Source organism: Cyprinus carpio, chromosome A5 (genome assembly GCF_018340385.1).
Source record: "Cyprinus carpio isolate SPL01 chromosome A5, ASM1834038v1, whole genome shotgun sequence".
Lineage (NCBI taxonomy): Eukaryota > Metazoa > Chordata > Actinopteri > Cypriniformes > Cyprinidae > Cyprinus > Cyprinus carpio.
The window spans coordinates 2,838,339-2,860,235 of NC_056576.1; the positions used below are offsets into that span (position 1 = coordinate 2,838,339).

Sequence of the window (21,897 nt, forward strand, 5' to 3'; positions counted from 1 at the left end):
AAATTATATTAAAAAAATAAATAAATAAAACGCAAAACACACCTGATGCAAATTCTTTGCTCTTCATTTTCTATAAGCAGAGTTAACAAACCCTGTGTAACGAGTGGAAATAAGTGTGGCCCCTTTAAGAGCTGCGCGCTCCCTGAAAAACGGTATGCACTCTGTATGATAATGGATACAACCGCGACTCGAATCCCCCATGTATGCGGGTAATTTCTGTTTGGAAATCATTTTGTTTTAATCATGTTTGTTTTGTTTTGGTAACGCTGTGGACGGTGGAACATGGGACGGACAATTGCCCAAGTTCGATTGGAGAAATAAAACGCGAGTCATTGTTAAATGTCAATCGCCTCCGTGAGTCTGTCTGGCCTAATAACTTTGTGAGCTATCCATTTCCCCCCCTCCCCTCCTGACACAACGCGTTACACCTGTTGTATTTTCTTGTAATTTATTAAAAGAAGGTACACTGCCATCCGACTAAAGCCTGTGTTATACTTTCCGCATGACGCGTACACGAAACAAACGCGCTCTGCAACAAACATGTGAACAAACAATTGCCCAGAATTATTGCACATCTGGATGTCTTTATATTCTTTTGCTGACGGATTGCACAGGTTCGAGTAGCAATGCATACATACAAAATACACTGTACTTAAAAAAAAAAAAATAATAAAAAAGGAGATGAGTAGAAATGAATTGTTGCCATATTGCACCTCCGCACCATAAAGGGTTAATAAAAGTTCATAAAATGACTGCGTCCTAAAGGCATATGACTGATTCAAAGGGAAAGCTTCGAATCATTTGAACCGTTTGCTTTGTTTCGAAACGCTGTACGCTGGTGACTCCTGCTGGTCAAAAAACAGTGCAACTAAAACTCAGACCAAACATGCATAAAAACAGCTTTTACAAACACAATGCTAATATTTTACTGAAAGTGTAATTTATTAAATGCATTTAGCAAATCATCAAATACTGTGAGCTATGGAGTGCATTTAAAACATGTGTCCTTTTCAAAGATTCGAAACATTTCTAAACAGTTGTGATGTAACGAAGCCTCGTTTATTGGAATGACTGTGAGACGAGTTTCGAATGATTCGCGCAGGCTTGAAGCTGAGCGCATGCAGAACTAAAACATACAATAAACCAAATCAAAACTTTTATTTTAAGGCCGTTTATGGGAGTCAGGCAGCTGTAAACTGTGATTAGAGAAAATTGGGCTAGTTGTCCTTGCAGGCAATTTTCAGTATAGTATTTTTGGACTGATCATTTTGAACACCGGAAACAAAGTAGCGTCTCTTTTTGTGAACTGTAAATGTCAGATGTCAGGAGAGCATTAGCTCCGGGAAACGCTGCGAACTTAAGAGCCTCGTCTGACTGATTAAAACAGGTATCATGATATTTTCTTTATTAATGTCCATCCGTGTTTTTGTGCTGTAGAGATTGCCTTAAAAACGGTGTATTTATTTAGACAAAATCATTTTGTTCTGAGTTAATGCATCATCTGATATAAAACATTTTCTGTTTTAGTTGTTGCTTCACAAAACGAAAATGTTGACCCGTGTAAATAAAGTAAATTAATATATATGTCTTGCCTGTATTGTAAGGGTAAAAGAGTGTTAAATGGGCCTCCATCAATCCAAAAATTCCAAAATGTTCAGAAAGCAGAGAATCATAGTCTCAAAATGTTTCGGGGCTTTTCAAGCGGTTCTCTTGACCTCAAGGCTTGGTTTTTGCTCTGATATGCATGTTTGGCTGTTAGACTGTATATAGACAGGTGTGAGGTTTTCCAAATCATGTCCAATCAACCGAGTTTGCCAGATTTACTCCGGTCAATGTGTAGAAATGTCTCAAAGATGAACCAGAGAAATTTCTAATAGCAAAAGGTCTGATTAGTTATGCCAATATGTGACATTTCTTTTTTTTTATGCATTTGCAAAGTTATCACATGGTTTTTGCTTTGTCATTATTGGAAATAGAGTGTAGATTAAGGTTAAAAATTAATAATTGAAAGCATTTTAGCATAAGACTGCAACATCAAATGTGAAATAAATAAAAATATACGAAATCCTTTCTGCAAAAACTCGATGAGACTTGGTATGAGTTTTCTAGTCCTAGGTATGGGGTCATTTTAACCAGTCATAAGGCAAGAATGCCCTTTTACATAGTTTTTAATTTCTAGAAAGCACTAAATTCTTCTGTGACGTTTAAGTGGTCAAATATATAGTGCTCAAAATGCACGGGCCTATAAATTATTATTTCACACAGGTTTATTTCGCAGGCACAGTAAGATGAAAAAAGCATAAACAGAAATGTTCTATTAATATGAAGACAGAATAATAAAAAAAAAAGAATAAATAAATAAAAAATAGTTCCCCTTAAATGCTTCCCATTGCCTCCAGTGGCCAAATAATAAATATCCTTTTTTACTCTTAACAATACATTTACAATTTATTGTCTATTAAAATTGGCTCATAAATATTAATTACAAGTCCCAGAAAAGCAACAACGAGAAGGCATGGCCAAGAAATATGATCTGGACACTCATTATGACATCTTAGCAAGTGTTTGAGTCACAATACGAACTTCAAAATGTTCTGACTAGCATGAAATGTAATGTTTGTTAAATTTTGTTTTAGTGGATAGAGCCATGAAGATTTATTGGATTCTTGCACTATTTCTAACTGGTAAGTCACTTTATTTTCTTTTAATGCAATTTAATATTTTTTGTAATTAAAGAATGTTTTTTATTATTTAACGTGTGTGTGTGTGTGTGTGTATGTGTATGTGTGTGTGTACAGTTGAGGTCAAAAGTTTACATACATCTTGCAGAATCTGTAAAATGTTTATTATTTTTACCAAAATAAGAGGGATCATACAAAATGAAAAAAAAAAAAAAATTATATATATATATATATATATATATATATATATATATATATATATATATATATATATATATATATATATATATATATATATATATATATATTTAGTACTGACCTGAATGAGATATTTCTCATAAAAGACGTTTAAATATAGTCAACAAGAGAAAATAATAGTTTTACTTTATTAAAAATGACCCCGTTCAAAAGTTTTCATCCCCTTGATTCTTAATACTGTGTTGTTAGCTGAATGATCCACAGTTGTTTTTACTTTGTTTAGCGATAGTTGTTCATGAGTCCCTTGTTTGTTCTGAACAGTTAAACTGAGCTCTGTTCTTAAGAAAAATCTTTCAGCTTCTGCACATTCTTTGGTTTTTCAGCATTTTTGTGTATTTGAACAATGACTGTATGATTTTGAGATCCGTCTTTTCACACTGAGGGCATCTGAGGGATTCATACACAACTATTACAGAAAGGTTCAAATGCTCACTGGTGCTCCAGAAGGAGAAACCATGCATTGAGAGCCGGGCCGTGAAAACTTTTTGAATTTGAAGATCAGGGTAAAATGAACTTATTTTGTCTTCCGGGAACCATGTAAGTATCTTCTGGAGCTTCTGAAGGGCAGTACTAAATGAAAAAATATGGTATTTAGGCAAAATAAGAAAAATATACACACCATCATTCTGTTCAAAAGTTTTCACACCCCAGCTCTTAATGCATGGTTTTTCTTTCTGAAGCATCAGTGAGTGTTTGAACCTTCTGTAATGGTTGTGTTTGAGTCCCTCAGTGTGAAAACATGGATCTCAAAATCATACAGTCACTGCTGGAAATGTTTCAAATACACAAAAAAGCTGAAAAACCAAAGAATGTCCAGGAGCTGAAGGATTTTTCTGAAGAACAGAGCTCCGTTTAACTGTTCAGGACAAACAAGTGACTCACGAACAACTAAAAATTCAAAAAAACAGCTGTGGATCATTCATGTAACAACACAGTCTTGAGAATCAAGCGTGTGTACATTTTTGAATGGGGTCATTCATTTTTATAAATTTAACTATTATTTTCTCTTGTGGACTATATATAAACATCAGAGTTAAAAAGGTCTTTCTCCAAAGAATTTGAATATTTTTCCTCTCTCCAAATTTGTCACTAACGAGACGCAGTAATAATTTAATTTGAAGGGTTATATTGACCTATTAAGATTTAGCTTACATCTATATAGTAGATATATATATTTTTTGCTATTTTTTTCCAGTGGTAAATCAATAATTACATTTTAACAATATTTAAAGTGTAATTTATGAAATTCGTTGTATTTTGAATCCAATTTTTCTTTGTAAAAGGCAAAAAGTCGATCATAATGATTTCAAAGTTAAGTATCATTAGTTTGAACCAAACACTATCATAACATCTTAGTTGATAATTCAGTATACTTTATTTTTGACAAAACATCCCTTGATTCGGTAGTGACTGCACATTTTCAGTAGTGACAGTAATGTTTTGGTAGCGACCACATCACATTACGGTATTTTTACTTAAATAGTACTACAACATACTAAAATGTTGTTTATTTCCCCCAAATATGAGGATTGTGTGTTCCCTTTTGTCAATACTGAAACAATGATGACATGTTTCGGTAGTGATGATTCTATGGGATGACACCCAAAAAAAGAAGCAAAGATGTCACTACCGAAACTCCACCAAATGTTTCGGTAGGTGACAATTTTAGATACTTTTGAACTGATTTCAAAGATGCTAATCAGCACATGGTTAGCTAGCACAGTTCTGAACAGTTGTACACACATACAAATTAAATTATATGGAAAAACTCCCCAAAAAAAAGTGTGCTTAATTGCATAAATAAGATTTCCACTAAAAACTTTCATAATATTTACAAAAATATTTTTCAGACTTTGAACACATTTGCCTCAAAATGATGAGGAGATCTACTCACCCTGTAGCTGTGAGAGAGACACTACATGCACTGTTTCAGTTGTGACATTTTTTAACATGAAGTTTCACAATTCAATAAAATAGATATTTTCAGAACTTTACTTTTTTAAAAGAATCAAAAAGATACTTTTAAAAACAACAATGAAAAAAAAATTCTTAAAAAAAAAACAAAAAAATTTATATAATTTCCTTGAGTTGAAATTTAGGGATTATGGTTTGGGACAGCCACCTCCCAATTGAAAGTACCCAATAAATTATGATTTTATATATATTAAGCTTACTAATATTTTAAATATTATTGTGGGTTTCAATAGATAATAGAAGGATCTTAGTAAACATCTAAGATTTGAATACTTAAATGCTTTTTAAATGTGTTTTCTGGTTGTGGGACAGCAGTTTGTACCATTTCTGTAGAATGGCCTATATATAGATATATATGTACTGTATGTATGTGTGTGTGTGTGTAGTGGAATATGTACACATCTGATGTCAAATAGCTTAATCACAGCAGTGCAACTTTTATTTTTTAAAACAAACATCTTGTAGATTCTGCAAATTGTATGTGATTGAAGAATTGATGACATTTATGAACTATTTTTGTTTTATTTACAGGCACTTCCTCTGTTTCTGTGGTGCTGAATCACCCAACATCACTTCCCTGCGGCAACTGTGAAAACGTCGTGTGGCGTAAGATCTTCCCCATAGAAGCAACTGTTGCCGACTGCCAAAAGCGGAAATGCATCATAAAAGAAAGCTTTCGGCAAAGATTCAACGTCATGCATGAAGAAAACAACTCCCTATTTCTCAAGTCAGCAAAATACAATGACCTGGGACAATACGTGTGCAGTTGTGACGGCATTGACAAGCATGTTAACCTGGAGGTCGTAGGTGAGTGTTTGTTTGCCTCACATTAGAGACGCTTCAGAACACGCATTAAATAGCATATGCAGTTGAACTTACTGTAAGTAATGTAGCTTCATTTTTATATTTTCCCTATAGTTCCCATAAACGTGACTGTTGTTGAGTTGAGAAACGTCACTCTTCCGTGTTATGCGGATACTCAGAGCGGTGTCAGTGATGTGACATGGCTACACAATGAAAAAAAAGCTCTGTACTACACAACAAAAGGAGCCCCAATCCCAGGCCTGGGCTATGAGGAGAGAGTATCGCTGACAGAGGACGGAGACAGAGACGGTGATGTGTCTCTGACCATCACTGGTGTCCAACAGACAGACGCAGGATTATACCGCTGCTTCGTTCGAGATGAGACGGCTAAAGGATACCCACACGCCTACATGCTGCATGTGATCAGTAAGACTAGATAATCTCATCATATGAATATATGCACTTGATATATCATTATGTGCAATGCCTATTGTATTGTTAGTTCTCAACTAGATTTTAAGTGAATATATAAAATAATTGACTGAAAAGAATGATTTATTCACAAATCAGACAATAGACATTGCTGCTGGATCCAGATTTCAGGAAATTATAAAGCATATTAAGCTCTGAAATATGAAATAAATGCCAAAGTTTCCCAAAATAAAAATGCACTTTAAGAAAAGAAAAACAAATACCGTGTGCTAGTTCTGTTCTTTAATTTCATGCAGAGAAGCTCACCAAAGCAGGAGGAAACCAAACTGAGGACATCAACAATGAAAAACGATCTCACATCGGACTGATCTTACCTTTCTCACTCTTCATTTGCTCTCTTCTCATTCTTTTATGCTGTAAGATGATGGCATCACCCAGAGAGGAAACTACAGCTAGCGAGCCCGTACAGGAGAGTGACCAAAAGCATTCAACTCGTCCTTTTTATTCTGGAGACGAGAGCTATGACCTGTCAAACCTGAGTATGAACGATTACAGTAATCCTTCTAATATTGAGGATACTGACTCCGCTGAAACACAGGAACATGAGGTTTAGAAGTCTCATGCATGTAACTGACCGATGCTTGTCTCACGCAGAAGTACGAAATATGAAAACAGCCATCATGGGACCACAGAACTGTCTCAACACTGTTACACTCTTTTATTAAGCACTAAGAAATTATTCCTTTTATTGTTTTATCTTTGTGTATCCTCTGCAGGATCCAGATTGATGTTACTTTTCTTTCAAATAATATATTCTGTGAACTCCTTAATGAAGTTATATTTTAAAGTATATTTTAAACTCTACAGCTGTGCACTAAAATTCACTTTAAGAGACATGAAAAAAATTACTTTTTAGATGAAAATGACATGAAATTGCTTTATAACCAGTAGATGGCAGCAGAGGATCACTCATCAGCTCAGATGCCATGTCCACTCCCTAGTTTTTTTGTGTGTGTGTTTTTCATGTCTTGCTTCTGGATATATTGTAAAATGACTATTTTACAAATTTGAGTACCTTTACTGCACTGAAGTATAAAGTATAGCAACTGTAGGAAGTCACGAAGTCTCATGTCATTTAAAAAAAAAAACATTCCCAGACACCAACAGCCCAGAAGGGTTAAATACTTAAGTTAATTATTAATGGTACAATAATTAAATAATAATGGATTAAATATTTTTAAATATTTTTAACATTAAGTTTTATCTTTAACCGTAGAAGCTGCTAAATATATTCCACTAACAGACTTGCTGCTGCTGTAGTTTTGTTAAGCTACTCTGAATTAGTCTAAATCATTTCATGCACAGCTCATTTACTCGTCAGATTTTTGTTTTCATCCTTACTTTAACATTCTCAATCACAGCATCGACTCGTATACTTTTTTAACACTTGCATTTGTCATTCCTGAAACACTATATAGGTCCTCTTAGAAAAACAAAACTTTTCTTCAAATTGAGAATGGATTATGTAGATTTTAGACGGCTGATTTTAACAGTTGAAGGGAAATGACTGAGCTGGCTTATCTAAAACAAGGAAGTAACCGTGCATATAGGCCTAGCCAATTCCGCCAATTCCAATTGTTACGCTCACATAAAACATTGACTATATCTTCAGGATTCATGATCGTAAACTTTTCATGTTTGGTGTCATTTTAAAGGTCTTTGTGCAATTGATAAAATGGTCTCAATTTCACAGTAGTCACTTGTATTACAAGAAAGATTGGAAAAAACTTTTGTAGAATTGTGTTCTGCTGTGAAGGGGGTGTGTCCCCCTTTAGGGGTCTTTGTGAATGTTTATCTGCAGCCAGTTGTGACCCTGACGTGATCACTGGAACCTAAAGAACCAAAAGGTCTTTTATGTTTTTACAACTGATTTGCATTTTAGACCATGTGTCTTAAATTAGGATAACTGTTACATGTGTGACTATGTTAAATTTGTGTGCCTCCTGCATGGATCACTTGGCCGTTCCCAATATGGCTACAGTGTCTTTGTGCAGAAGCAAAGTTGCAACACAACTACAATGTGATTTACAATTACACTATCCTTTCTAAATTGTCTTCTAATTGTTTTCATTTTGTAATTGACATGATACAATTTTACCTGACTGATAATAAATTGTTATATTTGATTTATTCTGCATTATTCCTAATTCATTATTACTAGTAGATTAAAGCGAAGGTATTACCTCAAATCTGTGTTCAGGATTGTTCATACGAAAGGTTTAATAGATGGAGCATGGGGCACATCAATTGAGTCCATTTCGATTTCTGACTATCACTGTCTTAAATAAGTTGCAGTTTAAATCCTGATAAATTCAGAAGCGCAAATAAAAGACAGAATATGCATTAAACCTTTGACCAGGCCGCTGGATTCCGCTTTTTGGGCCAGCAGGTGGATCCTTACACCATAGAGAGCCATTATATTACATAAGATTCCTTACATGAAGACTTGAAATGTAGAGCAAATTCTAAGAGTCTTTATAGCTTTCTTATTAGTAGACACCGAAATCACATTCAAATAATTTTCCATTTCTCTTAAAAAGACCACAGAGACAGGTTTACAGTTTGAAAATTTGCTTTTGTGAATGTAAAATTGCTTAAGAATTTTTTTTACTATTAATAATAATTAATAGCTATTATTATTAATAATAATAAAAATAAAAAAATACCAAAGTTAAAATACCAAAATATAATATTCCTCATTTGTACTGAGAAGTCTGGTAAAATCTTAATAAAAGACTTAATAAAAGAATCAATATCACTCCAAAACTTCTGAGTATAGTGACATGACCAAAATAAGTGTACCACTGTTTCATCACCATTCAAACAAAAAGAACGTTAACTCAATGTCAGCTCTAAAATTTTGTAAACATTTCTTGACAGGATAAAACCTATGGATCAACTTAAAAAACACTTCTTTCATTTTGTTTGTGAGACAGATTTTTTTTTGCTGTAGAGACCAGACTTTCTTACAGTTAAGGTTATCACATACATTATTCCAAAAAAGGAAACAGGTGGAGCAGAAATCAAATTCCCAAGAAATAAAGATCTTATCTTGTTTTTTGGCTTTTGACAATAAACAAACCCAAAAAACAGGAGTGTCACAGGGATTAGGGAAAGATGCAGTAACTGTTGAAGAGAAACTACAGTTCCCTTTCAGTCTGTCACTCTTGACGTCACGGTGGTAATGACCGAAGAATTGGGATCTCGCTTAGAGAGACCAATCCACTTCAAGTGTGACTAAATGAGCCAATGCACATTGGCATGTGATGATGCATCCAGCTGCCGCTGATCACAGCGTGAGCATAAAAAGGTAGCAGGTGCAACGCATACCAGCTTTTCGTTTTGGAGCCGAGCGATCACATCGTTTCACTCCTGAATACTCTACTGAGAGAAGAGGACTGAATGAGTTCAGCGCGCTCTTGGTGTTGGTGGTATGGCACTTTAGCATGCTAAAAGAGCTTTTTTCTCTAAAAGAGCATTCAGGTGTGCGTCTTTTTAAAGACGATGTTGCGTCTTGCTATAGACAATGCATCACCCGTGTGTTTCTGGATGCGGTCGTTACCTGGTGCCGGATGATGGTCACGATCGCTGCCTCATGTGTCTGGGCATTAAGCACGTTGGGGTGGCGCTCGTGGATGCTAACTCCTCCTCCCTCACCACGGCTCCTCAGCGAAAAACTGGTATGCGTTGCACCTGCTACCTTTTTATGCTCACGCTGTGATCAGCGGTAGCTGGATGCAATCATCACATGCCAATGTGCATTGGCTCATTTAGTTACACTTGAAGTGGATTGGTCTCCAAGCGAGATCTTAATTCATCGGTCATTACCGATGTGACATCTCTGTTCCCTCCTTCAGGGAACGAGGGTTACATATGTACCCGAGACATTTTAAGGAGCATACACAAACCAGAGGGAGTAGCTCCCATTACCACAGCAAATTCTTTTGGAGTTACAGGTATTTGTTATTTGGAAAGAAATTCTGAATACCTGAGCAAAAATCCTTGATCATTAAATAACCGTTGCACCAAAACCAAACCATTACTAGACCAGTTACCATAGTACAGAGTTTTGTTCTTAAACTGTTTTTATCATTCCAAATAAAACACCTAGGCCAATGCTGAGAGAACTTGTCCATGAAAATTGGAAAGTTTGACAGGGAGTTTGGCTATATCATAATTGCAAATTAAGAGAAAATGAATACCACCAAGTTGTGAGAAAACAAGTTGAGGAAAACGTTCCAAATAGAAGCTGGTTTAGATAGGTACTGCTTCAGCCAAATAATTTTAAATGTATTTTTAAGGGATTCAAAATAAATGAAATTCAAACCACGTTTTGGAATTTATAATTACTGATTTTCTCAAATAATGAGATTTGTTTTTCCATAATTTAATTAAGACATCATTCATTTACTTCCACATGGGCTTATCCACAAAGAGAGATTGAGATGCATAAGCCAAATAGTAGTGTTCTGCCTTTTAAAGACAAATCCCTTTGTAACCAGCAATTACATTTTCTTTGTGTTTTTGCGATTAATGGGTTTAAAATTGACTGTACACCTATGCTCATCTTTAGTTATTTGTATCCCAAGATATGTTAAAAACTGTTTTTCCATTTTTAATTGACAGCAATTCAAATTAAGATTTAAATTTCTTTCTTTCATTCTTTCCAATTTTAATTTAACCCTGAAGCCTCAGAAAAGGATTGGAGAATACCCAATGCTACAGGGATTTGTGAATAATCATTTGTGAATAAAACTGTCGACTGCTAATTGACTAATTATTATTTTAGTGTTTCCAATTGTGATGGCCAAATAGCTACTATTGATATGTGAGCTAAGGAATGGAGTTACAGAAACCGGACAACCTTGTCTAACTCCTCGATTTGAAAAGATTCTAGGTGAAGCACCATTACAGATTGAGCTGTTTCCATTGATGTATAGCATCTTTTTTGCAGAATAAATTGCAAAAGCCAATTTTTTCAAGAGCCTAAAGTAAAAAAAAAGCATGTTCCAATGTGTTAAAAGCTTTATAATAATCTAAAAAGAAAATGAAACCATCACTATTTATATATAATCTGAATAGTCCAACATATCTGATACTAAATGTATATTATTAGAAATGTGTCTTATCTGCATAAACCCTGAATGAGTTCAAAACTTTTTTTTATCTTTTTGCCAGAACTAAAGCTAGTATTTTATAAGCATTGTTCAATAGTGTGACCGGACACCAAATATCTTTAAAGAGGGGAACTTTATTTGATTTCAGGAAAAGTTATTACGCCTTGCCATAACGTTGCTGGAAGTAATGTTTTCTCTATACTTCATAAAAAAAAAATATATTAAAAAAAAGGGGCTATAATATCATTAAACATCTTATAAAATTCTGAACTAAGCCCATCTGTTCTGGGAGATTTTTTGGCTTTTAACGAATTAATAGCTTCCTCAATCTCTTTTAATGTGATAGATGCATCACAAAAATGCTGATCTGAAACTCTCAACTGTTTTTATGTTAGGTACCGACTGAAAAAAAGGCATTCATACGTTGTTGTGATAATTTAGAAGCATATAAGTCACTATAAATTTTTTGCACAGAACGTTGCAATACTTTTTGGGTCCTCAGTAATATTGCTATCAACCATGAGTTTTTTTTAATTTGGATATTTTTAGCTTGTTCTCTTTCTAGTCAAATGATGCAGTGATGCAGAATTTTGTTCATCCTCCTCAATCCATTTCCTGTGTCATCTAATTAATGCTCCCTCAGCTTTGTGTTTATATATGATATCTAATATGTGTTGTACATCCGCCAGTTCTGTTTTTTCACAATCAAGTAAATCATCTACATTTTTAGATAAGAGATTTGTGAGTTTACATAATTTTTTTTCGATATTGCCAAATGACAAGACTTTTTAAAATAAATAGTGATAATAGTTCAAAGAATTAATAATCTTTTGTCAGATAACAAAAGACAAGACCCCTTGACGCCCTTTAAATTTTTCCCAGTCAAAGAGCAAGAACTTGCTGTGTGTAGAACTACGTTAGCTGCATTTTTAATATTTAATAATAAATATTTAATTTTAATAAAATGTAAATTCGTCCCCCTGTACTTTATTCGGGCAGGTTTGTGTTCATTGCCTAACGTGAGTGATAGTCCCGGATGAGATCGTCAGGTGAAAGGTCATCACGTGTGTAAAAAAGCCCATGTTCCTTTAACTATAAGAGCTGTACAGCTATTATGTTAGTCTTTGAATTGAAACGAGGAGGTTTGGTTTTATTTAACGATTGCGTCAGAGTGAATCAGTTCAGCCAGTCGATTTGGTTAGTCAAACTTTTAAATACATCTTAGCATTTCTGTAGTAAATGTACAAAGTCACGATCCATGTACCATTAAAAGCAGCAAGCGTGAGGTTGCCATGGCAACCATATACATTGCACGCAAATTACTTGTAAAGGCTGCGCTGTGTATTTCTGCTGCACTAGCAATAAACAGGTTGAATAGAATGCACCATAAACATGTTCGCCAACAGAATCGCAAAGTAGATTTTAAACAAATCAAATCAACAGTGAATTACCCACTGCTTTAAAACAGATATCTTTTGGACATTATTCAAGTTAAACGCACAGGCACACAAACACATTTAGTAATGTTAAATCTTACTGAAAATGGCCGATTAAGCAGTTTATATTCTGAAATATATTTCTAGGTTGTGTTCTGTGTGCATTAAATTACATTTGGATGTAAATTGGGTCCTTTTTCTGGACATAAATGTAAAACACTGAGCTGCTAAGGGAGCGTCTAATGGATCAACCTTTAATGACTCTGTCGGGGTCTGGAGTCGGGCATCTAGCTTCATCTGTCTTTATTTTGGTTAGGTACAGATTCCTCTGCAGTTGTTGTATGTTGTAAAAAAACAAAAAAAAACAACAACAACAAAACCCCCCCCCCCACTAAATATCCATTCATGTCATGCAACAGCATGCAACAGGCAAGCATAGGCTATTATCCGCCAAACTGCAGATTCATCACGCGCCAACTTCTTACGCAAATAAGATTGGGAAAGCCTATTAGTAAGTTTGATTTTATTTATTAATTTACTTACAATAAATAACAGTAAAATATATTTTTTAATAAAGTACATTATGTGCATATTTACTTTTGAGTTGAAAATATTTTTAATTAACAAATATTTAGTAAAATCTTTCAATTGTTGGGGGGGGGGGGGGGGGGCAACGATTGAAATAGTAGGATATTTTGCTAATTACTTATTGCAAATAGTTGCAATTATATGCACCTCAGCATTGTAATACATTATAAACCAGTATGAGTTTGAGTGCAAATTGAGTGTAAATTTTTAATTCAAATTATTAAATGGATGCCACCTTATTGGGGAAAAAACCCTCCCTACACCTACGCTAATCCTACCCAATACTTTTTTCAACTTTTTGATGATTTTCTCTTCAGTTTTATTAAAAACAAATGGCTTTTCTGATGTGATTTGAAGTTTGAAAAGGGGGGGGAAAAAAAAGTTCGCCAAAAGGCCCAGGTTCATCGCGTTCAAAAGAGTAGAAATGACACACGCTTTAACCATCTACACCACTGAATTTGACGACTGGAAGCCGTCTTTTGTATTGTTGACTAGCACAATCACAATCCGCCAACAATACCAGCTACTTGCACTTTTTTTGTTTTTGTTTCCGACAGTTAAACAGTTGCCCACAGAAAAAAAACAGGGGGCTTGGCAGCACCCTCACTTCCCGCGCCTACGATTCGATGTATGTTATAATTGCATACATGTGTGTCAGATGTGGTTTTGTTTGCTTTCTTTCTCTGTCCCTCGTCACGAGACCGGTATCAGTCTGGTAATGCTTAGGGTGATCGGATGATGACGGGAAGGAATAGAAATATAAGTGGTGGATCTGTACTTTTATGTAGGCTACTTTTTGTATAAATGTATAAAAAAAATGATTAAAGTGATTACGTTTTGAATATGGATTTTTTTTTTTGTTTTTTTTGTTTTTTTTTTATACAAAGAACAGACTTTTTTTTTTTTTTTTTTTTTTTTTTTTTTTTAAATGGAAGGGCGCTTTTTATTTCACTTCTTGTAGGCTGAAGCAATGCAACACCCGCTGACTGCAATGACAGAGCTTGAAAGATCAAAGACAATTTTTAATATAACTCCAAACTGATTCGTCTGAAAGAAGAAAGTCATATACACCTAGGATGCCTCGGGTGTGAGTAAAACACAACCTAATTTTCATTTTTGGGTGAACTAGAAACTTTAATGCTGTCACATAACAAATCTGCTTCAAAGATAAAATTACATGAATTGCTAATTACAACATTGAATTAAAAATGTAAAGCCTGTACAAATACTAATAATAGTGAATATAAATAATTGGGAATCATGCAAAAAAAAAAAAATCTATGCACATTTAATTTCTAGTATAACATTCATGTAGTTTTGTTCATTTGGCTGTTACCTTATAAAGGTGCAGAAATTTTTCAAGTTTTTCGTCAGGTGTTTTATTTAATCAGATGTCATTACATTGCTGTCTTGCCGCCAACCAATCACTACATTGCTGATCGTCGTTTCAAGTATCGATACATCTGCCCTTTACGGGGAACACGCAGTAATCTTCGACAACTTAATCCAAGATATTTTAATCAAAGACGCAAATTTGAAGAACCAAATAAGCCAGAGATCAGTTATGATTAGAAGATCTGCCATCTTTCAAATAATCTTAGACTTAAGTGAGGTACAAAGAACAGGGCCCTTGAAGTCTTTGTTCCCCATGTATGTCAACACTTTCTTTGAGATTACTGTTTGTTAACTTTCCTTTTTTTATTTGAAGAAGATATTAATTTGAATTGGTTTGTGTTGATTTTGGGATGGGAGGTTGAATTGCCCTGGTTCTCTCTCAAAGGTTTTTTTTTTTTCGTTAGATATTTTCTTACTGGCTCCCCAGCTCTAGATGGGTAGTTATGTAACAATTGCGTGCTTGTCTGTCCTTATTTTTTTTTGCTTAAAGACAATTGTGTGAATGGATTTGAGAATTTGGACACGTATCTGGTTAGTGAATCAAATACAAAATTTGCTGCTGAACACCCATTCATTTTGTTGCCAAGTACTCCTTTTAAGAGTTTGTTTGGAAGTCTTTGGGGAGGGGCAAAAGGCATTAAGTGTAAGAGTATGGATTTTGATTTGATAGAATTCTCAATCCTACTGTAGAAGTTTGATTGCTAATGGTACAGATAAACATTAAGTATTCTTAAAATTAAGACTACATTGTCTTTAACTGTAGAAGCTGCTAAATATAGTCAGCCAACAGACTTGCTGCAGTTGTTACTCTGAATTTAGTCTAAATCATGCATTCTCATGTTTTGCTTGGTCCGTTGCTTTATCAACGTCAATCACAGAATTGACTCATAACTTGCATTTGTCACTCCCAAAACATTATATAGTACAGGCCTAATAGTAAAAGTTCAAAAGTACAGCTTTAAAAATTGTACTTAAGTGGATGACATGTACAGGAGGAGAAACTGACTGCAGCCCATGAGGCAGATGCATTGGTCACACCTGACCAGCTAAAGAACCTTGATAAGACAAAGTATGCAAAAGATGCATAAAACCACTGGAGCAAAAATGCAAGAAATTAACAGATTTTAGGGTCATTCCTAGCATCAAGTCCCCCAAATACTGCATTTCGCTGCCTTGTACCTTACATGTGCAATGACAATAAAGTTGAATCCAATCTAAATCAGGGACGTTTGAGTCTCAGGGAGAGGAACTTAAAGCATTGATGCCAGAAAGCAGTTTCGTGAAAACAGCCAACCCATTAAAAGGAGAAAAAAAAAAAAAAAAAAAAAAAAAAAAAAAAAAAACCCCACACACAAGCACCAAACAACTCAAATCAAGCAATTTATTCTTTATTTGTGGGGGGAGAACATGCCATATGAATAAAGCATTGAATTGAAAAGATCTCCAGTAAGTGTTATGCAAAGTCATTCAGTGACCACTTTCATCACCTTGACTACTTCCCCAACCACTTCCCTGACTACTTCCCCAACCACTACCACCACCACTTTGACTACTTCCCCAACCACTTCCCTTACCACTACCACTTCCCTGACTACTTCCCCAACCACTTCCCTGACTACTTCCCCAACCACTTCCCTGACCACTACCACCACCACTTTGACTACTTCCCCAACCACTTCCCTTACCACCACCACTTTGACTACTTCCCCAACCACTTCCCCAACCAGGACCACTTTCCCAACCACTTCCCTGGCCACTACCACCACCACCTTGACTACTTCCCCACGCCAACCACTTCCCCCAGCCAGGACCACTTTCCCAAACCACTTTCCCTGACCAATTCCCCAAAAAACCACTTCCCTGACCACTTCCCCCTAGACTACTTCCCCAACCACTTTCCCAACCAGGACCACTTTTCCCAACCACTTCCCTGGCCACTTTGCCCAACCACTTCCCTGGCCACTACCACCACCACCACCTTGACTACTTCCCCAACCACTTCCCCAACCAGGACCACTTGCACAGCCACTTCCCTGACCACTATTGACACCACCTTGACTACTTCCCCAACCACTTCCCCAACCAGGACCACTTGCCCAACCACAACCACCACCACCTTGACTACTTCCCCAGCCACTTCCCTGAGCATGACCACTTACCTGACCTTTTACTTGACCACTTCCCCGACCTTGACCACTACCCTGACCTTTTACTTGACCACTTCCCCGACCACTAACCTGACCTTTTACTTGACCACTTCCCCGACCCTTGACCACTACCCTGATCATTTTCTTTGACCACTTGCCTTGACCTTTTACTTTAACATTTCCGCGACCTTGACTACTTCCCCAACCACTTCCCTGACCACGAGGTTCACTGCATGCATGACCACAGGTGGTTGGGCAACATTTCTGTGTGGCAGGGCACTGGCCATCATGGAAACAGCTTTCAGCACATGCTTGAATCTTCGGTTTGGGACATTGACCCAGCTTCACTGTATGGACACAGATAGTCAGTTTTAAATCTGTGCATGACTGAACAGCACTTCAATATACAGCATGAAACAAAGCACAAACAAGTTTTACTTGGAGTGAGTTATACAAGTCCTAAGGGATGAATTCAAACCTACTTTTGACTAGAACAAGTGGCAAAATGAATTAATAACTGACCAAAACAATACAGGTGAATCTCAAAATTAGAATATGGGTTTACAAAAGACGTTCAAGATCTCCAAAGTAGGTTTAATTATGCACCCAATACTTGGTTGGGGTTCACGAATTACTACTTAATTGCGGCGTGGCATGAAAGTGATCAGCCTGTGGCACTGCTGAGACATTATTGAAGCCCAGGTTTCTTTTTGATAGCAGCCTTCAGCTCCTCTGTATTGTCAGATGTTAGTTATCTTCCTCTTCTCAATGCCCCATAGATTCTCTGTGAGGTTCAGGTCAGGGGAGTTGGCTGGCCAATCAAGTACAGTAGTATCATGGTCAGCAAACCATTTGGAAGTGGTTTTGGCACCGGGTAAGTGCTAAAGTCCTGCTGCAAAATGAAATCAGCATCTTCATAATGCTTGTCAGCAGATGGAAGCATAAAGTGCTTAAATCTCCTGCCAGACGGCTGCATTGACTTTGGACTTGATAAAACGAGGAACCTTTTCCTACCACACTTTTCCCTTCCAGTCAACTTCACAAATACACTTCAATACAGCACTCTGCAGTCCCTCCAGGATTTTGCGATTGCTGAATTTCACAAAAATCAAGCAAACTCAAATTGTCGCAAAATACCACAAATTTGTCATTTTTTTTTTTTCCCCCCACAGAATTTGGCCTTAGAAGCGTCCCGTGAAGTCGTCGCAATGCACATTGTCAAAAAGGTTGTTTCGCAGTTCCAAAAAATGGAATGAACAGCCTTGCGTTCTCATGACCGATTTACAAGAGCTACATTGGATAAACAAACCTGTGCTACTACCCGGTTTTCTGCTTGAGCTGTGGGCTGATCCTGATCAGACGACACCGTTATACACAGCGCTGGGAGAATTGGAAGTGTATTCCCCACAGAATCAATAAAAGTAAGACTACAGGAACGACTTGTGGCAGAAATGGTCTAATGTTTGAGTGATTTTAAATGCTTCACAACTTTTCCCAGCACTCCAAAGCTTGAAGTATTACCGAATTTGAAAGTCATTTTTAATGTGATGATATTGGTTCATCCTTCATAGATCTGGAAGTTATCTGCTGTGTACTCTGATAAACGTCTCAGCAGTTTTACACATTCTAATAAATATCTTTGACATCTGACAGGAAACATCTTAGAGATGTACTGCAGATGAACAAGCACTCTTAAATGCATCTTATAGCTAATATCTAAATGCAGACATTAGATGTCTCCCAGATGTACGTGTGATTAGGGTGAGTGCTTTACTGTCAAGTGCCACCTTCTGTAGAACTTAATGGCACTAATGATGGTGCCGAACGTTAGTCTGGAGACCTACAGTGGTTCTCAAAGTCAGAAAAGTCATAAGTGTTAGATGAATGTTGTCTGTGGTATTTTCCACTGCAAAACAAGAAATGCCGCAAATTGAGAAGCCGCAGCAAAATCAGTCATTTATCAAAAATATTAAAATCGTGAAATCCTGGAGGGACTGACTCTGAAGAGCCAGCCCTTTCAGCAATGACCTTCTGTGGCTTACCCTCCTTGTGAAGGGTGTCGATCGTCTTCTGGACAACTGTAGAAGCAGGTGTCTTTCACATAATTGTGGCTGCATGTTCTAAACTAGCCCAGGAGGTACCCAGTATTTAAACTCAATTAATCAAACTAAATCAAGCTCAAAATGGAACTCCAATTTAAGATACTGATTTTTTTTTTCCTAAGCTGAAACCCAAAAACAACAAAAAAAAAAAAAAAAGCAATTTGTGCACAATGAATCTAGAGTATAAAAAATGTGCACAATGAATCTAGAGTATAAGAAAGGACAGCTTTTTTTTTGAACTTACAAAAGATAGACATCTATGATATTCTAATTTTTTGAGATGCACCTATAGAAACAAATACCTGTATACGGAGCTGTACAGTAATGTCCACATCCATTGCTGCAGCACTTCTCATTGTTGGGACAGTTAGAGTCACTTTTACATGACGTGGTACACGATTTCATTCCAGATGATTGGGGTGGACACTCTCCGGGCTTTACTGTTTTTCCAGACACAAGACAAAGCGTCACTGAATGCTGAACATCTCTATTCACTCAAATTAAGTTTTAAATACCGTTTTAGTCTCTGCTTAACTTATTGAATTCAGTGTTATTTTTTTTATTTTTTTTTTTGAGATCAAGATGATCATTAGGGGAGGCCAGGGAGTGCAGTTTCAGTATTTGTAAATCAGAAGTTTTGCAATACGTGTTAAAACCTACTACTCATCCCTAAAACTGTGAGAGTCACTTATGTCTGCATTTCTTAAAGCGGTGTAATAAAGTTAACAGATTCACTCACCTGTGTTTTTTCTTGGAAGAGCGTCTGTAGTGCTCAAGTATCCGGACAGACAATACAAAACAGCAATCAACGAGCAATACACTCGAGCTGTCATCCTCCTGACCTGCGATCTCACAAAGATCTCTGCTGGAAAATGCACTGAATTGGTGCGTCTGAAGGAGCAAACAGCGAAGCGCACAAAACTAAAGCGAATAACCGTGTTGCTGTAACATAAAAAACGCTGTAAAATTGGGGTTTTAAAGTTCCAAGATCCGGTCAACTACAACACTGATTAAACTCACCTGCCCGTAGCTTTCTAGTAATTTGGAAGACCTTGATTAGCTTGTTCAGGTGTGTTTGATTGGGGTTAGATGAGCTGAATGCCATGTCATGATAGGCTTGTTTGAGATGCGCCTCACCTCGCCTGAAAAAGGGAAGGACGCAAAGGAAAAGACGAGGATGGGGTTATTTGCCTTGTCCAAATATCCCACACTTGCGGTCTTTACACTTGATCATATATATATATGACGTATTGTCTGTATTTGACCCAAGTGTTCAAGTTAGGATGAAGACCACAGCTGTGTCCCAAACTTAAGCTCATGGGCTCCGGAGGGCGCATTTGAAGTGCAAATGCGTCACAGCTGCGCGACGATTCATCGTGCTGTTGTTGTTAACAGGCACGGTTTATTTGCTCTCATTTAGTGTCCAAGTGTCCTGGGACAGGTGAGGGAGTGAGAGGAAGCTCAGAGATTATATCAAACTCCAGAGAGACAGAGGAGAGAAGAGCACAGGATAGCAGGGAGAGACAATAAATTCTTTATTAACCCTTCTCTCAAAAAGAAAACAGTGGGGAACAAATGGGTACATTACAAGTTTTCAATATATATTTTTAAATGTCACATTGTCAATGAAAAAACATAATTTCTGTAGTTTATTTATGTGATGCAAGTTTAAAATAAAAATGAATAAGTTGTATGCATTATTCATTTGTGTAGTGTAAGTTATTTGCAAATGAGCCTGAGTACTTTCTGTACATTTTGCATGTTCACATGTGTAAATAAAAGGGAAGTAATTATGTACATTTTTAATTTTTTTTTAATGCAGCTTACAAAACATTCTATGTTTATTTTTTTGTCCTGTAAATATATTTTTTTACACATTAAATCCAAAAGTTCAATACATTACTGAAAGTACTTTTTACAACATAGCTTAGGTTTAACATCAGAAAAACATCATCAGTTTTGAGCGCAGCCCTGCCTCCGTGTGTTCTGGGGTCTTCAGGAGGTCAGTCTCTTGGTGAATGGCCAGCACCTCCTCAGAGACTCGGAGGACAATGCAGTGACAGTGGAACGAGGCACATGTCAAACACTCTGGAAACCACTCTGTATGATGTACCGCTGGCAGACAGAAGAGAAACACCAGGGTCTGGATCGTGGCCCTTCTCAGAAGATCCAGCAGCACTGTCAGGGCCTCCCTGCTCAGAACAAAACCATTAAACACCTGTCCAGCGCGGCGACATTCAGTTTTATCCTGCAGTACAGGGGTCTGCTCTGATTTAGGGAAAGAAGGAAAGAGACAATGTTTAGAGTTATGACAACGTAATTAGTAAAAGAAAATATTGAGTTACTTTAGTAAACTATTTTTAGTAACTACTAATACCACATTGGGAAAAACTACTACCTTAGCTAAAGGGATAGTTCACCCAAACATGTGAGGGTAAGTAAATGATTACAGAATTTTCATTTTTGGCTGAGCTATCCTGAACTATGCTTTAAGTTATCTTGCATAATCTAATAAAATTAAAATAAAAAGAATAAAATAAAATTCATAAAAATAAATTACTCAAAAATGAATTTGTCAGAATGGTTGGCCATTAATATTACTGCTGCACTACTGTGTATGTTGCATTTTACTTCTGAATATGTTCAAGGTTATTACATTTAAAGTTGCCTACTTCATATACTGTTGGGTAGTTAAATCTACAACAATGCATCATATTGTAAAAGACCATATCTTTGTAGCTCCTCTCTCCTATGAAAAAAAAAAAGAAAAGACTTAGTACTTCATATTTGTAAGAGTATACTAAAAGAATGTACTTCCTTACAGTCCACCTCCGATTACTTTGAAAATGACAGTATTAACATTTTGTCAGAATATTAACAAATTTTTGCTAACTATATCAAAG

The 21,897-nt window shown here is 36.3% G+C and overlaps 1 protein-coding gene and 2 long non-coding RNA genes across 3 annotated transcripts; 1 reads left to right on the top strand and 2 right to left on the bottom strand.

The window, feature by feature from the left end:
• Positions 1-1,038: 1,038 nt before the first annotated feature.
• LOC109057808 lies at positions 1,039-6,157 on the top strand. Its single transcript, XM_042757229.1, has 4 exons — positions 1,039-1,387; positions 2,637-2,684; positions 5,445-5,720; positions 5,832-6,157. The coding sequence occupies exons 2-4, from the start codon at positions 2,648-2,650 to the stop codon at positions 6,155-6,157; spliced, it is 639 nt and encodes a 212-aa protein (XP_042613163.1). The 5' UTR covers positions 1,039-1,387; positions 2,637-2,647.
• Positions 6,158-16,112: 9,955 nt separating this feature from the next.
• LOC122142176 lies at positions 16,113-17,012 on the bottom strand. Its single transcript, XR_006158409.1, has 2 exons — positions 16,862-17,012; positions 16,113-16,514 (listed from the first exon to the last, which is right to left on the bottom strand). It is a non-coding gene; the product is annotated as an uncharacterized LOC122142176 (long non-coding RNA).
• Positions 17,013-17,033: 21 nt separating this feature from the next.
• On the bottom strand, positions 17,034-19,943 carry LOC122142173. The gene is made up of 3 exons (XR_006158405.1): positions 19,734-19,943; positions 19,297-19,434; positions 17,034-17,239 (listed from the first exon to the last, which is right to left on the bottom strand). It is a non-coding gene; the product is annotated as an uncharacterized LOC122142173 (long non-coding RNA).
• Positions 19,944-21,897: the final 1,954 nt, after the last annotated feature.

Excerpts from the sequence above, each read along its gene's own strand:
- LOC109057808 (XM_042757229.1), top strand. The coding sequence starts at position 2,648 with ATGAAGATTTATTGGATTCTTGCACTATTTCTAACTG. Across the intron at positions 2,685-5,444 it reads TCTTGCACTATTTCTAACTG|GCACTTCCTCTGTTTCTGTG; the intron begins GTAAGTCACTTT and ends TTTTATTTACAG. Across the intron at positions 5,721-5,831 it reads TGTTAACCTGGAGGTCGTAG|TTCCCATAAACGTGACTGTT; the intron begins GTGAGTGTTTGT and ends TTTTCCCTATAG.